Consider the following 18,512-nt stretch of genomic DNA (forward strand, 5'->3'; position numbering starts at 1 on the left):
AACAGTGACATTCATGTATCATGGCAGTAAGGGCCTGGGCAATGCAAATTTCATGTAATCCTTTCACACTGACTGTTTTGTTTGTTCCCCACGACAAGGACAGTGAATCGGTGTGCAATATTTACTGAATATATTTTACATCAGGTTCATCTGTCATCAAAACTAATAATGTTTAATAACTTAAATGGTACTTTCAACTTTTAAACAAGCCAAAATCAAATTGTCAACACTCAATTGGCATATTGTGTATGAAAAACATTTTTGAATGTGTTAGTAGTACAAAAAGGTTGTTCATTAGACCTGGTTAGGACAAAACTGTACCTATTCCGAAGTGATTGTGTTAACTTTTCATCTGATATGAAGTTGTACTCTATAATAGACATAATTGCAGTCACTAATATTAATACAATTGAAATGTTTCATTTTATTTACAGAGATTGCCAAGAAAGCAAAAACAAAAACGGAAAGAGATAAAGTGGAAAAACAGTATGGAGCACGTTTTTCAAGTTTATTCCGCCTGCCATACTATGATGCAATACGGTTTTGCCTTGTCGACCCAATGCATAATTTGCTGCTTGGCACGGCAAAACATGTTCTGAAAGTATGGAAAAAGAAAAGTATAATAACAGATGAGGATTTTGAGAAGATCCAGAAAAGGGTAGATGACCTGAAAGTACCAAGTGACATTGGCAGAATTCCCAGTAAGATTGGCTCAGGTTTTGCAAGCTTTACTGCAGATCAATGGAAGAACTGGACATGTGTATACTCATTATTTGCCCTTGACAGCATTGTGACAGGAGAACACTTAGACTGCTGGAAAGCATTTGTACATGCATGTAGGATCATTTGTAACAGGACAATATCAAAGAAAATGGTACACACAGCACATACTTATCTCAGGTTGTTTTGCAAGAAATTTGAGAAATTGTATGGACCTGAATCTTGCACACCCAATCTTCATTTACATATGCATTTAAAGGATTGTTTGTTGGACTATGGACCTGTCTATTCATTTTGGTTGTTTTCATGCGAGCGGTATAATGGGATTATGGGAGGATTCCCAACCAATAACCATTCCATTGAGATACAACTTATGCGAAAGTTTTTACAGGGTTTTCAAATTCATACTATACAATGTAACACAACTGATGACATCTTTAATATGATAGATATTGATAAGACATGCAAGGGAACCTTACTGGAATCAGGTCATGGAGGAGAGGAATTTTGTTATGAGAAATTCTTAAAACAGAAATGTTGTAATTTTGACACTATATCATTTTGTGAAGATGACATGCAAAAACCTCTCCCACCAATAAAACCATCAGCTCTTGATCAAGAAGATGTTGAAATGTTGAAAGCAATGTATGATGTTTTGTATCCAAGTGGCAGTGTTAGAGTTGTGATAAGATTAATTGAAACATTTCGAAGAGTTTTGCAAGGAGGACAGCTATACTATTCCTCATTGTCTAGAGATCACAGTTTACACGTTGTCGCACAGTGGTTTAAAAAAAGTGAATTTTCGGGTTTGCCTGAAATTGATCCAAGCTGTGACAGAGACTGTGTTGGGTTTATTGTTGAATTATTTCGCAGTGAAATCATTTTGCTAACACAAGAGAGAAAGTCAAGAAAAGTGTCACACATCATTGCTAGGGTGAAGTGGTTGAAAAGACATCCAAAGTACAATTTCTTTGGTGGTGATACAACAGTGTGGTATCCAGATATTGAAACAATGACTGAAGCTCAGTTCATTCCCCTTGAAAGAATTCAAAGCAGATGTGCAATGACTGTCTCCCAGGTACAGTTCCCATATCAGTTGGGAGGTAAACAGCAAATGCTTAGAGAAAAAGTGGCAGTTGTGATACCTTTGAAAGGAGTCAGCATTTGAAAAATGAAAGAATGAGGTTTTTTGAAAATCGCCAGATATTTTTTTCACATTATCAGTATTGGTATTGTAGTGTGAGTTGTTTCTACTAATACTGGTGTGTTACTGTGTATATATACAGTACTTTTGAAGTCTCCATATTTTGTAATAAATAAAGTGTAACACTGTGTATATATAAAGTACTTTTGAAGTCTCCATATTTTGTAATAAATAAAGTGTTTGTCGAATGGTATTTCATTGTCAGTATTTCCTTCACTATGCAAATATATATTTCAGACCGAGGTGATTTCAGATAGAAATACTTCTCAATGAGGTTTCAAATAATATGCCATTGTCCAATTAGTAAGTTTCCATTATTATAAACTGTGGAATTGTGGGATTTTATCTCTACGTACAAATAATACATTCAGTGAGATAATTGCTTGAGCAAGTACATCAGAATAGGTTGAAAATAAGATTATGAATTTGTAAATATATACAAATTATACAGAAAGCAGACAAGTCCCTCAATATTCAGATACATTGTAATATATGATAAAGTTACTTTTGATATGATGATTTCACACACTGTACACATAGTACTTGACAAGTATTATCCTTGGCATGGACATATATGATTAATAACACAGTGTCTTTTAGATTTCCGTAACTTTGCAAGTATACAATCTATGTATTACCCCTTCAGGAGGTGCATGGATTACTTTCTTCACACAGACCCTCCACCATGGAGGGTATATGCTTCACATAACAATCTATAACACCATGTCCCCTTGTCCATTATACAGCTGAGTTGACTGGCCAGGGAATAATTGCGCAAGCTAGGGTCAAATTTCTCAATAATATGAAGCTATGTAAAAATGGTTAAATATGAAATATGGAATATTTTCTCCAATACTTAAACGCTCGTAACATAATGGAATGGGCAGAATTTACTACAGGGGAGAGGAGATAGGATTTCGTTAAACATTTCCCCTGTAATAAAATTTGAAAACAAACAAAAAACACAACCAGATATTTTTGGGAATCGCAAACACACATCAACTTGCTATTTCTTGCCCTATGGTAATTAACTATAGGTAAATTCAGTTTACATAATATTGCGACTGCTCCCGATGTTGAGTCACAAATTTAATTTTAAAAAATTAAAGACATCCTTTCTGACTTGCCAGGCCCATCTTGTAATAAACACCCAGTCATTAACAACAACCCCCCCCCCCCCCCCCCATCTGACATGAAAAACGGGGTTATTTTTTACATTTGCCAGGGAAGACGCGTGCAAGTTCATGTCCTCTATAAAATGTTCAACGGCCAAAACACTTGTATTCAGATGTGCATGCCTGAATCAAAGAACCATGAGAAGTGATAGATCATTAGAGACTATTTCATGAATCGCGACTAATATTTCCAGTCATCCACGGCTCAGTTACGAATCATAGAAAACAATGTGGCTGTCTCATGAATAGCAAAAAGACCCACACATGAAATTACAAGTGGCGGTCACGGATCACTACGTATGTATAGGGATTTTAGCTCGCCCTTTTACAGTATCTTTTGTCCAGAAATTTCGAAATTCGAAAATGACGTTCAACAATCGTGCATTGACGCCGCCCCCCCCCCCTTTCCCGGTCGTTTATTGACCTTGTGTGACATCGTGCAATCGTTCCATAGTATAATAGCAAGAGTTACATGATGCTTTCGCAATATATACAGACAATATCATCCCATAAAAATGAGAATTTCGATCAAAAAAGTTTTACATGTGCTGTTACACACTGTGATAACACGGATTGTAGTTTAATAGCTGCAATAATTGTAGAGTCTTGCTGCGGATTTGAGGGTTTTTTTCGTCTGTTTTGGTGACTTTTTAAGTTTTAGTGTTTAAAAGTGCGGGTTAAACACTAAAACTTAAAACGTCACCAAAACAGAGGTATGTATGTAGCAAAGGATTTTACTGCAGTCAAATATTGAAAGACATCAGTAACTACCACTTCTGGCACTTGGATTGGCATGTAAGATTCGCAACATGGCTTGCTGTTTACGTAGTAAATTGTCATTCCAAAGTCAAAATATGTATATATATATATATATATATATATATATATATATATATATATATATATATATATATATATATATATATATATATATATATATATATATATATATATATATATATATATATATGTTAGCTGGTCAACTCGAAAACGCGTTTATTTTACATTGAAAGTCTTCCCTGTTGTCACTCGTTTATATAGTCTGGTAGTGTTATAATACATTACACATGTAAAGGAGTCAGCATTGACCCCGTTAATATTGAAATTTAGTCCAAGAACAGTCCATACACTGAGTTTATTTTAGAACATGACAGATATGAACAAAGTCATAAGAGCGTACCGTCAACCACCGGCACTCGTTTCCGAGATATGTATATATGTAGGGGTAAAATAAAACTTGTTTCCGTGATCGCTCAAATCCACTCATTGCGAAATATAAAAGTGTAGACTAAATCTCGCGGTGGGTGGACTTGCGCGATCACAGATACATGTGTTACTTTACCCCTTTCATATACAATTGGCTAAAACACGTCAATATTACAGAAATATCTGATATACATATCTCGGGAAAGAAGTGCACTTATACGGGGTTTGTTTGTTACTTTACATGCGTGTAAGGATAATTTCACATCAAGGGAACCTAGACCTGGTTCTATAAGAGACAGAGGTACACATTTCTACTAATTAAAAAAAAATACATTTTCATAGAAAATCAAAAACTTTCAGCGAAAGTTCTGAGAATTGAAAACTTGCTCAAAATGTTTCCTTGCATTCTTTCGATTTCCTACATTTCCTATACATTTGTCAACAGATGTATTTACTGTCACGTGAGTTTTTTCTAGATACAAACACAAAGTCATATACAATGTACCAATCTGATTAAAATCCGATGTAGATGTCGGCTAATCGTGCATTGCTATCTTACCATCGTTATTTAGCTTGAATTGACCTTCGTAGTACATGTTAACGTGTTTAGCCTGATCGCCTAGGCGGAGGGTCTATGTTGGTGGAGGGTCTATGGTTACATGCACTCTCAGACAAATGAAACGCACCGTACTGCATAGAAACCTTTTTAATGAATTATACTTATTTAATACTAAAACTAAATAAAGAGTTGAATATAATAGGAAAATGAATTGAATATGTGTAGAAGAAATCAAATAACGTATTTACAAGAAAGACGACGACGTGGGACAGCTGATAAGAACGCACTGTTGTCATGGTTGCATCTAGCTGCAATAATTGTAGCGTCTTGTTGCGGTTTTGTGGGTTTTTTCGTCTGTTTTGGTGACTTTTTAAGTTTTTGTGTTTAACCCGCACCTAACGCTACAATTCCTACTGCAGGAATTCCAATCAGCTGGTGCGATGCGCGGATCTGCATCGCACGTATCAATCCCTATTTTCGCCAAAATATCGACCTACCTACGGAAAATCTGACATTTCCTAACCGCAACACTTCTTAGGAATCCCCCGCAGCACAATCGACGGCCCGATCTGCCCTTTCCCCCGTCAAAAACGGCCGCCGAACATGCGAGACGAGACAATTTTGAAAACGAAGGTCGTTGATCACGCGATACATTTGCCGTAGCCGTGAAAGTCACCAAAACAGACGAAAAAACCCACAAAACCGCAACAAGACGCTACAATTATTGCAGCTAGGTTGCATCTATAAATAGTGTTCACTGACATGTAAATGTAATCAAATTGTATCAATGTGTATAAAACGATGTGTCCGCCACTCAATGAGAAAAAAAAAATAAAGTTCAGAAAAACGAAGTCAGGGGTTTCTGTTTCATTGCACGGCTGTCTGTTGCTTTTCTGTGTAAACTACGGAGCAATAACAACTGGGTAGGTTCACAATCAGACTGCGACTCTAGCCATAACAAACACGGAGAAAGCATAGCTGCCGCTTCGCCGTGCAATGGTACTGGTTCACACGGGACATCGTTTTCGGCTTTATCTTAAGTTTCACGATCGAGTGAGGATTCCCTCCTAGACATCGCAGATTTATAGGTAGGTCGAAGCTGAAAAAGTTTTACATCTTTGAAAATCTTTATTGGAAAAAGAAACGAAACTCCTTTCACTTCTGACCAACAATCATCTTTTCGGTATCACAGTCGATCATCGATGGTTGCGTTACACTCATGCCGACAAGTTGTTTGAAAGTCGCCACTATTGTCAGAGTGTGACATGCCGTTCTCACCATTTCACAATCATTTCAAATCTTTATTGAACCATACAAAAGACAACGGGCGGTCAACAGGAGAACAACTTTATTGAGATGTTATTGAAGGTGTGATCGTGTCAATCATAGACCCTCCAGGTGGAGGGTCCATGTTCCAATGCACTCAATGTAATCGTCTTTTGTTTTACCGTACGTCATTAACATTACGTCATTCAAGTGGTGGACAGTGATTGTTTACAAACAATACATACTGTAGCTCCAAGACAAACCGCGCTCATTCACAAGTCGATCGTCATTCATCAAACTTCAATTTTTTACCGAAACATTACTTTGATATCAGAACAATAGATTTTTTCGGGGGACACGTAGTGAATTCGGATGACCCATCAATTCGGATATTCGCCACGTACTCGCGGAATACGACAAGCGTGAGTCCTCTGCGTACTCAACGAAAATTAGGCCAACTACAAGAGTATGACGTCACCCGTATATGGAAAGTACGAGTTCAGACGTCACTCGTACTAGTACTTGAGCTCGTAACTCTGCCCGTACTTGGTCAGTTTTGTACATACCTCCAACTCCACATGCAGAGACATTCGACAATGGCGACATGTACGTATACGTGACGAATACGTAAAATATACAGTGTGCAAAACAAGACTGGAAGCTGGAACAAAAGACTTAAGTGTACGCTTAGTCTACGGAACTGTAGATTTCGGTAGATTTAATGTCTAGTATACGTGTTTGTAGATTTCTGTACACGAAGCGTATATGTGAGATCTGCAGATACAGTAAATTTACGTAGATTCATGTCTATTCAACTTTTTGCCCAGTGAGGGTGGGAGGCATGGTGAGCTGTCTGGCTGCTGGATCAAGTGCATTAGTTGGTATACAAGTATGAATGTTGCTTTAATTGCTAATGTATCAGTGGGCATTTCAGAGAAGTATGGTAATTGTTAATGTAGGCAATTATTACAAATGTTTATCCGATTGTTATTTAAGATACAATACCGCCTAATGTGACTTGTCCTGACAATCTAATCGTGGAGTATGATAATGGAAGTACAACAGCTGTTGTCGCATTTAGTGGTGAATCGGCCACAGATAATTCTGGGATAGCACCTTCAGTAACATGCAGTGCTTCATCAAATGATGAGTGCTCTGTGGCTGAGCCAAGAGTGCCTCATTTTTTCGCGCAATTTCTCGTGTTAGAATTATATTGTACAATTACAAACCCGATTTCCTTTATTTTTATGGAAAAATGAACATAATTACGAAAAAAAGTATGTACCTTTGCATGTACACTTTAAAACACAAATAATAAATGTATTTTCTCAGACTCAACACCTCCAGTGGTCACCTGTCCAGCTGACTTGACAACAGCATTTGATGCGACATTACAAGTGTTTATGTATAACTAGTCTAGCCATTTTAATTTATTTTGCCATAATATGGGGCCATAATATTTTAGCATTTATACCCACAGACACTGACAATTAGTCAGGAAGTGGCTACTGAGTAAATATCACTAAATGTTGGTTAATAAGACATGTTGACTGCAGTTTTTGTTTACTGATTGCTATTACAACCACCAGCAATGAATTTTTTTCACAATGCTGTTGAGTTTTATTCACCTGTTGACTACGCTTGTCATAGGCTACATGCTAACCATGTCTCCCTATGACGTCACAAAATCTCGCAGTCGAGGTGGGACCAGGAAATACACGAAAACTCTTTAAGTATTTCCAAAAGAAACTGACTGAAAAGAGGTCATTTTAAGGTGTTTGTAGACGCTTTTTTAAAGTTTTAAAACCAGTATATATTTCACAAACATGCTGTCTAGCAAAATAGCAATAGTGAATGTGAGCATTTTGAATCACTTTTAATGATATAAACAGTAACAGCATGCGCTCTACTACACAAGACATAATCTTTGAACTTCAAACAAAAGTTTGTAGAATCTGTTAAAGTGTAAACATATGCTCACATACAGAGTCCATATGGAAAGCCCTAAAATTGATAAAATGCAGACAAGCTGTATATGGATTGTGTTTGAAGTTCAACACATTATACTTTGTGAAGTAGTGTACATGCTGTTACTGTTTATATATGTAACACATCTGTTTTGCATGTTCTATATTTTGTGATGGGGTCAATCATAACTCCATTGTTCAGTGTTGTTATGATTTTGGTACCCGGTTAACATTTATCCAGCAAGACAAATTTCCTACAACAATTGTAATTTAAAAATAATAAACAGCTTTGCCCTGGGTTGTTGCATGATTTGAACATTACATGTTGATCGTTCTATACTTGCAGGTGTTACTCACATCTCAACTAAGTTCAGTCATATAGAAACAAATGTCTCCTCCACAGCAACATTTTTACACACTTAAACAATCCAACCTACAGATTTGACACTTCCTGTACTCCATAGATGTCTAGTATGTGGCCATGGGAACATTGATTACGTTGTATCGACATGTATACACATTGTGTATCTCCAAGCCAAACCAGAACCAAGATTTAGAATTCATTGTGTTTTCCAGCATAGTATTCTGGGTATATGGATTCTATATTGATTCTGCTTTATTCTGTCAGTATCAACTATGTATTCTAGATGATACTAGAGGAGATGGAACACGTTACACAGTGTTAACGTACATTACAAGCAGATACTGACAGACATAGTCAACATGAACACCATACACAATCTTCAAACGTTCTGTCACGACTTCTTTAAGATACAAACTGACAGATTGTTGGAGACAGCACCATGAAAATGACCACAGTCATACATGCCATGGACCTAACGGAATATGCACGACTAGATCGTCTATATGTTAGCAAGCACATTACAGAAACAATAACATCCGATTTGATCATTCCTGTGACTTTTTCAGATCATAATATAGTTCAAATCTGTATAAAGCAGAACAACATCAAACATAAAATTTGTGAATTGGGTTCGAAATACCTTACTATTGCACAATGATCTTTATAAGGAAACCATAACTGACTTTTGGATGTTGTTTTAGCTGTTATTTTAATGCAAGGATGGACAGACAAAATGACAGAATTCCCCAATTTACGAAATTCGTGGGGCCCTGGAAAACTGACTCAGCAATATAGTATTAATATTTCCACATGTTATCGTCTAGCGCGACTACAATTGTTAAACTATAGTCAACTGACTGACTCAATGATACCGATAAACGCACCAACGTTACGTTTACCTTGGGTTTGAGTCCCTCGTGTCCTCCCCCCTCCCCATCGGAAAGATCGTGTACCTTTCTATATCTTGCATAATTTGTTTAAAAGTTGCATTCTAGACAGCATACAGCAACACACTAGTAGATCTTGTATATATTGTTAATTAAATCATACAGACAAAGGGGGAATTGTGCATATAGTGGTGGAGGCAATTCTGAAGTGAACTTTATAAATAAGAATTGTTTTTTTACGTAGTCGACAACATTTTTAATAACATCGCCAAATTTGTTAAGATTCGCGAGAAATAGTTGACGCCAAAAAACTGACATCAACTATGCTTTCAATATATAATGATTGCACATTTGATGGGAAGATACCAGTAACACAGAGACCACGTGGAAAACATAACTACCTGAACCAGACACTCGCACATGATCAAACAAATTAAAATAAAATAAAAAATCCACCTACCCATCTACTCTAATCTGAACCACACAATGTTGTTTTTCTTATCTGAACATTTGTTTCTAATTCATTGGCGTTGATTAGTAAGTTTCCATCTGTAAATAGCCCATATTTCTATAAAAGATTACATACATTGTGAGGTGTGATTTCATTGACTGCGTCATACACAGCTATCGGTACATTTTCATGAAGCAATTGCCTATAATAGTCCCGCTTCAATACAATTTAAGTTTGTTGAAGCGATTTTCAACAGGCCTAGGATTAAAATTCGGTGAGTAAGTCGAAGGAAAACAAGCTCAATTCCAATTTCATCGAGTGCACTGTGAACTAAATGACGATGAATTGGTACATTGTCTACTGTGCCAGTATCACCAGGGACAAGTACTTGTTCATCTTCTCTCTAAGTGTGTGTTGTGCCTCGGTGGCTGGCTGGGTGGTCAGATGGATGGACTGATGAAGGGATGTATAGGGGGAGGCATGGATAGATGAGTTGATGAAGCACCCACCCATCCAACCATCCATCCAACCAACCAACCAACCAACCAAGCAATCAATCAATCAACCAACCAACCAACCAACCAACCAACCAACCAACCAACTAACCAACCAACCAACCAACCAAACATTCATCCCATCTAAACAACCAAATTCACATTATTTTCAAATATTAGTAACAAATAACTAAACCAAAATCGCTAACTTGAAAAATCAAAGCCCTTAAATGTTACACAAACTGGCCATCCGTTATTTCATCTAAGATCACAACATGGGCAACTACCAAATGCAAACGTGTGACTTGCGTAAATACAGAATCAAATTTGGTCAATAGGTTTTCGGTATCACATGATCTGATATTACTTTGAGCAGCAAGAGCGCCACGCTCAAAGGAGGCTGCACGTCTAGTATGTTTTATCATTGGCAACTGGTGTGCTAATGTTTTCTATAAGTTCAATGTCTATTCATTGCAGCAGTTTACATCACATAGGCACCTAACTGATCCTAACTTGTACAAATCACAATTTGTTATATTACAAATTAGGCGAGACCAGAACAAATTAAAAATTATTTCAGGCGATATTTTCTATATACATTTGAGTCAATTTCAAATTATATAATATGTTATACAGTGGTTTACTTACCTCTAATGATGCATAGAATAGTGAATTGAGATTAAACTAAGCTGTTGCATATCCAACGTGCACTAAAGGAATTAGCAATATATAAGACAATGGAAAGGGAGCTGAGAAGTCATAGGGTCATCAAAATGATTGAACCAAATTAAACTTCAGCTTTGCCACATAAAAAATACACTTCATAGTCAGATGATATGTACTGCATAGTATAATTGTCTCTCAATTCTGGTAGCTTAATACCATATTCAAGCATTGTAAATCTTTAAATTATGTATGTGGTTTCGATATTTTATGCCTCTAAATAGCCTTCTACATTTGGTCTTATTTTCAGCTTTCAGCTTTTGGTGTGTCTCCTCCCAAGCAGTAGCAATCGGTCCTTATGGATGTGTAATCCACATCCTTTGTAAAATAGTCTCATAGGGAATTTGTCAGTAACTTCATCATAACATTCATATAAATGATGAGACCAATTCACCTCCAACTAATAATAATTGACTATCTGAATTTATCTTACAGATTGCGATTCACTAACTGATCCAGCCAATGGAGTTTTATCAACTACTGACGTCACAAGTGGTACAAGTGTAGAGATAACATGTAATACTGGTTATTCATTGAGTGGTATTTCACCAATCACATGTACCAATGGTGTTTGGAGTGGACCAGTGCCATCATGTCCTGCAGGTAAATGTCTAAAACGTTATATATTATAAACCTTTCTCATTGTCTCTCCTTTTGTCTCAACTTTTTTGTCTCTTTAATCTTAAATGAGATAGTGTATCTGTCTCTCTATGTCTCTCTCTGTTTCTGTCTTTGTCTATATGTATAACTATCTAACTATGTCTCAGTCTTATCTGTCTTTGTATTACTCTCTCTGTCTCGCTCTCCTCTGTCTGTGTCTGTGACTGTCTGTTTGACTGTCTCTGTCTCTGTCTCTGTCTCTATCATTGTCTGTCTATCTCAGTCAGTCTGTCTGTCTGTCTGTCTGTCTGTCTGTCTGTCGTTTGTCTGTCTGTCTGCCTGTCTGTCTCTCTCTCCGTCACTCTCTCTCGGTCTGCCTGTCTGTCTGTCTGTCTGTCTGTCTGTCTGTCTGTCTGTCTGTCTGTCTGTCTGTCTGTCTCTCTCTCTCTCTCTCTCTCTCTCTCTCTCTCTCTCTCTCTCTCTCTCTCTCTCTCTCTCTCTCTCTCTCTCTCTCTCTCTCTCTCTTTCATGCCAATACTCACTTTCGAAAAGATAAAATGATGCTATCTTCTTTGAATATTACAATTTCGTCACTGAACTCAACCCATTTTATGAGATTTTATGGGTAAGATTTTTGTTGTCTCTTCTGTAAACCTGAATAGAGCTTTGGGATATTGATTAAAATACTTAGTCCTCCAAACTTTACTCTGAGCAATATCTTTTAGTATTATTTGTTGTCAATAAATGCTATAGGGAATTTGTCAGTAACTTCATCTTAACATTCATATAAATGATGAGACCAATTCACCTCCAACTAATAATAATTGACTATCTGAATTTATCTTACAGATTGCGATACACTAACTGATCCAGCCAATGGAGTTTTTTTAACTACTGACGTCACGAGTGGTACAAGTGTAGAGATAACATGTAATACTGGTTATTCATTGAGTGGTATTTCACCAATCACATGTAATGATGGTGATTGGAGTGGACCAGTGCCATCATGTCCTGCAGGTAAATGTATTAAACGTTATATATTATAAACGTTTCTCATTGTCTCTCCTTTTGTCTCAACTTTTTTGTCTCTTTAATCTTAAATGAGATAGTGTATCTGTCTCTCTATGTCTCGATCTGTCTCTGTCTTTGTCTATGTATAACTATCTAACTATGTCTCAGTCTTATCTGTCTTTGTATTACTCTCTCTGTCTCGCTCTCCTCTGTCTGTGTCTGTGACTGTCTGTTTGACTGTCTCTGTCTCTGTCTCTGTCTGTATCACTGTCTGTCTATCTCAGTCTGTCTGTCTGTCTGTCTGCCTGTCTGTCTGTCTGTCTGTCTGTTTGTCTGTCCTACTGTCTGCCTGTCTGTCTCTCTCTCCGTCTATCTCTCGGTCTGCCTGTTTGTCTGTCTGTCTGTCTGTCTGTCTGTCTGTCTGTCTGTCTGTCTGTCTGTCTGTCTGTCTCTCTCTCTCTCTCTCTCTCTCTCTCTCTCTCTCTCTCTCTCTCTCTCTCTCTCTCTCTCTCTCTCTCTCTCTCTCTCTCTCTCTCTCTCTCTCTCTCTCTCTCTCTCTCTCTCTCTCTCTTTCATGCCAATACTCACTTTCGAAAAGAAAAAATGATGCTATCTTATTTGAATATTACAATTTCGTCACTGAACTCAACCCATTTTATTAGATTTTATGGGTAAGATTTGTGTTGTCTCTTCTGTAAACCTGAATAGAGCTTTGGGATATTGATTAAAATGCTTAGTCCTCCAAACTTTACTCTGAGCAATATCTTTTAGTATTATTTGTTGTCAATAAATGATATAGGGAATTTGTCAGTAACTTCATCATAACATTCATATAAATGATGAGACCAATTCACCTCCAACTAATAATAATTGACTATCTGAATTTATCATACAGATTGCGATTCACTAACTGATCCAGCCAATGGAGTTTTTTCAACTACTGACGTCACGAGTGGTACAAGTGTAGAGATAACATGTAATACTGGCTATTCATTGAGTGGTATTTCACCAATCACATGTACCAATGGTGTTTGGAGTGGACCAGTGCCATCATGTCCTGCAGGTAAATGTCTCAAACGTTATATATTATAAACGTTTCTCATTGTCTCTCCTTTTGTCTCAACTTTTTTGTCTCTTTAATCTTAAATGAGATAGTGTATTTGTCTCTCTATGTCTTTCTCTGTCTCTGTCTTTGTCTATGTATAACTATCTAACTATGTCTCAGTCTTATCTGTCTTTGTATTACTCTCTCTGTCTCGCTCTCCTCTGTCTGTGTCTGTGACTGTCTGTTTGACTGCCTCTGTGTCTGTCTCTGTCTCTATCATTGTCTGTCTATCTCAGTCAGTATGTCTGTCTGTCTGTCTGTCTGTCTGTCTGTCTGTCTGTCTGTCTGTCTGTCTGTCTGCCTGTCTCTCTCTCTCCGTCTCTCTCTCGGTCTGCCTGTCTGTTTGTCTGTCTGTCTGTCTGTCTGTCTGTCTGTCTGTCTGTCTGTCTGTCTGTCTGTCTCTTTCTCTCTCTCTCTTTCTTTCTCTCTATCTCTTTCTCTCTCTCTCTCTCTCTCTCTCTTTTCTCTCTCTCTCTTCTCTCTCTCTCTCTCTCCTCTCTCTCTCTCTCTCTCTCTCTCTCTCTCTCTCTCTCTCTCTCTCTCTCTCTCTCTCTCTCTCTCTCTCTCTCTCTCTCTCTTTCATGCCAATACTCACTTTCGAAAAGATAAAATGATGCTATCTTCTTTGAATATTACAATTTCGTCTTTGAACTCAACCCATTTTATGAGATTTTATGGGTAAGATTTGTGTTGTCTCTTCTATAAACCTGAATAGAGCTTTGGGATATTGATTAAAATACTTAGTCCTGCAAACTTTACTCTGAGCAATATCTTTTAGTATTATTTGTTGTCAATAAATGATATAGGGAATTTGTCAGTAACTTCATCATAACATTCATATAAAAGTTGAGACCATTTCACCTCCAACTAATAATAATTGACTATCTGAATTTTATCTTACAGATTGCGATTCACTTACTGAGCCAGCCAATGGAGTTTTTCAACTACTGACGTCACAAGTGGTACAGGTGTAGAGATAACATGTAATACTGGTTATTCATTGAGTGGTATTTCACCAATCACATGTACCAATGGTGTTTGGAGTGGACCAGTGCCATCATGTCCTGCAGGTAAATGTCTAAAACATTATATATTATAAACATTTCTCATTGTCTCTCCTTTTGTCTCAACTTTTTTGTCTCTTTAATCTTAAATGAGATAGTGTATCTGTCTCTCTATGTCTCTCTCTGTCTCTGTCTTTGTCTATATATAACTATCTAACTATGTCTCAGTCTTATCTGTCTTTGTATTACTCTCTCTGTCTCGCTCTCCTCTGTCTGTGTCTGTGACTGTCTGTTTGACTGTCTCTGTCTCTGTCTCTGTCTGTATCATTGTCTGTCTATCTCAGTCTGTCTATCTATTTGTCTGTCTGTCTGTCTTTCTGTCTGTTTGTCCGTTTGTCTGTCTGTCTGTCTGCCTGTCTGTCTCTCTCCCCATCTCTGTCTGTCTGTCTGTCTGTCTGTCTGTCTGTCTGTCTGTCTGTCTCTCTCTCTCTCTCTCTCTCTCTCTCTCTGTCTCTCTCTCTCTCTCTCTCTCTCTCTCTCTCTCTCTCTCTCTCTCTCTCTCTCTCTGTCTCTCTCTGTCTCTCTCTCTGTCTCTGTCCCTCTCTCTCTGTCTCTCTCTGTCTCTCTCTCTCTCTCTCTCTCTCTCTCTCTCTCTCTCTCTCTCTCTCTCTCTCTCTCTCTCTCTCTCTCTCTCTCTCTCTCTCTCTTTCATGCCACTACTCACTTTCGAAAAGATAAAATGATGCTATCTTCTTTGAATATTACAATTTCGTCACTGAACTCAACCCATTTTATGAGATTTTATGGGTAAGATTTTTGTTGTCTCTTCTGTAAACCTGAATAGAGCTTTGGGATATTGATTAAAATACTTAGTCCTCCAAACTTTACTCTGAGCAATATCTTTTAGTATTATTTGTTGTCAATAAATGATATAGGGAATTTGTCAGTAACTTCATCATAACATTCATATAAATGATGAGACCATTTCACCTCCAACTAATAATAATTGACTATCTGAATTTATCTTACAGATTGCGATTCACTTACTGAGCCAGCCAATGGAGTTTTTTCAACTACTGACGTCACAAGTGGTACAAGTGTAGAGATAACATGTAATACTGGTTATACATTAAGTGGTATTTCACCAATCACATGTACGAATGGTGTTTGGAGTGGACCAGTACCATCATGTCCTGCAGGTAAATGTCTAAAACGTTATATATTATAAACGTTTCTCATTGTCTCTCCTTTTGTTTCAACTTTTTTGTCTCTTTAATCTTAAATGAGATAGTGTATTTGTCTCTCAATATCTTTCTCTGGCTCTGTCTTTGTCTATGTATAACTATCTAACTATGTCTCAGTCTTATCTGTCTTTGTATTACTCTCTGTCTCGCTCTCCTCTGTCTGTATCTGTGACTGTCTGTTTGACTGTCTCTGTCTCTGTCTCTATCATTGTCTGTCTATCTCAGTCAGTCTGTCTGTCTGTCTGTCTGTCTGTCTGTCTGTCTGTCTGAATGTTTGTCTGTCTGTCTGCCTGCCTGTCTGTCTGCCTGTCTGTCTCTCTCTCCGTCTCTCTGTCTATCTATCTGTCTGTCTGTCTGTCTGTCTGTCTGTCTGTCTGTCTGTCTGTCTGCCTGTCTGTATGTCTCTCCCGTCTCAGTTTGTCTGTCTGTCTGTCTGTCTGTCTATCTGTCTGTCTGTCTATTTGTCTGTCTGTCTGTCTGTCTGTCTGTCTGTCTGTCTGTCTGTCTGTCTGTCTGTCTCTCTCTCTCTCTCTCTCTCTCTCTCTCTCCTCTCTCTCTCTCTCTCTGTCTCTCTGTCTCTCTGTCTCTCTCTGTCTCTCTCTCTGTCTCTGTCCCTCTCTCTCTCTCTCTCTCTCTCTCTCTCTCTCTCTCTCTCTCTCTCTCTCTCTCTTTCATGCCACTACTCACTTTCGAAAAGATAAAATTATGCTATCTTCTTTGAATATTACAATTTCGTCACTGAACTCAACCCATTTTATGAGATTTTATGGGTAAGATTTTTGTTGTCTCTTCTGTAAACCTGAATAGAGATTTGGGATATTGATTAAAATACTTAGTCCTCCAAACTTTACTCTGAGCAATATCTTTTAGTATTATTTGTTGTCAATAAATGATATAGGGAATTTGTCAGTAACTTCATCATAACATTCATATAAATGATGAGACCATTTCACCTCCAACTAATAATAATTGACTATCTGAATTTATCTTACAGATTGCGATTCACTTACTGAGCCAGCCAATGGAGTTTTTTCAACTACTGACGTCACAAGTGGTACAAGTGTAGAGATAACATGTAATACTGGTTATACATTAAGTGGTATTTCACCAATCACATGTACGAATGGTGTTTGGAGTGGACCAGTACCATCATGTCCTGCAGGTAAATGTCTAAAACGTTATATATTATAAACGTTTCTCATTGTCTCTCCTTTTGTTTCAACTTTTTTGTCTCTTTAATCTTAAATGAGATAGTGTATTTGTCTCTCAATATCTTTCTCTGTCTCTGTCTTTGTCTATGTATAACTATCTAACTATGTCTCAGTCTTATCTGTCTTTGTATTACTCTCTCTGTCTCGCTCTCCTCTGTCTGTATCTGTGACTGTCTGTTTGACTGTCTCTGTCTCTGTCTCTATCATTGTCTGTCTATCTCAGTCAGTCTGTCTGTCTGTCTGTCTGTCTGTCTGTCTGTCTGTCTGTCTGTCTGTCTGTCTGTCTGTCTGTCTGTCTGAATGTTTGTCTGTCTGTCTGCCTGCCTGTCTGTCTGCCTGTCTGTCTCTCTCTCCGTCTCTCTGTCTATCTATCTGTCTGTCTGTCTGTCTGTCTGTCTGTCTGTCTGTCTGCCTGTCTGTATGTCTCTCCGTCTCTGTTGTCTGTCTGTCTGTCTGTCTGTCTATCTGTCTGTCTGTCCGTCCGTCCGTCCGTCCGTCCGTCTCTCTCTCTCTCTCTCTCTCTCTCTCTCTCTCTCTCTCTCTCTCTCTCTCTCTCTCTCTCTCTCTCTCTCTCTCTCTCTCTCTCTCTCTCTTTCATGCCAATACTCACTTTCGAAAAGATAAAATGATGCTATCTTCTTTGAATATTACAATTTCGTCACTGAACTCAACCCATTTTATGAGATTTTATGGGTAAGATTTTTGTTGTCTCTTCTGTAAACCTGAATAGAGCTTTGGAATATTGATTAAAATACTTAGTCCTCCAAACTTTACTCTGAGCAATATCTTTTAGTATTATTTGTTGTTAATAAATGCTATAGGGAATTTGTCAGTAACTTCATCTTAATATTCATATAAATGATGAGACCATTTCACCTCCAACTAATAATAATTGACTATCTGAATTTATCTTACAGATTGCGATTCACTTACTGAGCCAGCCAATGGAGTTTTATCAACTACTGACGTCACAAGTGGTACAAGTGTAGAGATAATATGTAATACTGGTTATTCATTGAGTGGTATTTCACCAATCACATGTACCAATGGTGTTTGGAGTGGACCAGTGCCATCATGTCCTGCAGGTAAATGTCTAAAACGTTATATATTATAAACGTTTCTCATTGTCTCTCCTTTTGTCTCAATGTTTTTGTCTTTTTAATCTTAAATGAGATAGTGTATCTGTATGTCCATGTCTCTCTCTGTCTGTGTCTATGTCTCTATGTATAACTATCTAACTATGTCTCAGTCTTATCTGTCTTTGTATTACTCTCTCTGTCTCGCTCTGCTCTGTCTGTGTCTGTGACTGTCTGTTTGACTG

At 37.6% G+C, this 18,512-nt stretch overlaps 2 protein-coding genes across 4 annotated transcripts in view; both read left to right on the forward strand.

Annotated features, from left to right (window-relative positions):
- The window catches only part of LOC144450190 (zonadhesin-like), a 33,329-nt gene extending 17,447 nt beyond the window's left edge, over positions 1-15,882 (forward strand). For 2 of the 3 annotated variants that reach the window (XM_078140772.1, XM_078140771.1), the window contains one exon: positions 435-1,937. In XM_078140772.1, coding sequence (XP_077996898.1) covers positions 435-1,888 — 1,454 coding nt within the window. In that variant the 3' untranslated portion in view covers positions 1,889-1,937. Of the gene's footprint in view, positions 1-434; positions 1,938-11,451; positions 11,620-12,465; positions 12,634-13,522; positions 13,691-14,635; positions 14,803-15,767 lie in introns of those variants that run through there. The other variant, XM_078140773.1, reaches the window with a different exon arrangement.
- Positions 15,540-18,512, forward strand: part of LOC144450002 (uncharacterized) — a gene marked incomplete at its 3' end in the record, with an annotated part of 68,285 nt that continues 65,312 nt past the window's right edge. Inside the window, exons 1-4 of the mRNA XM_078140568.1 lie at positions 15,540-15,543; positions 15,768-15,935; positions 16,975-17,142; positions 18,109-18,276. Coding sequence (XP_077996694.1) covers positions 15,540-15,543; positions 15,768-15,935; positions 16,975-17,142; positions 18,109-18,276 — 508 coding nt within the window. The remainder of the gene's footprint in view (positions 15,544-15,767; positions 15,936-16,974; positions 17,143-18,108; positions 18,277-18,512) is intronic.

Source organism: Glandiceps talaboti, chromosome 19 (assembly GCF_964340395.1).
Source record: "Glandiceps talaboti chromosome 19, keGlaTala1.1, whole genome shotgun sequence".
Taxonomy (NCBI): Eukaryota; Metazoa; Hemichordata; class Enteropneusta; family Spengelidae; genus Glandiceps; species Glandiceps talaboti.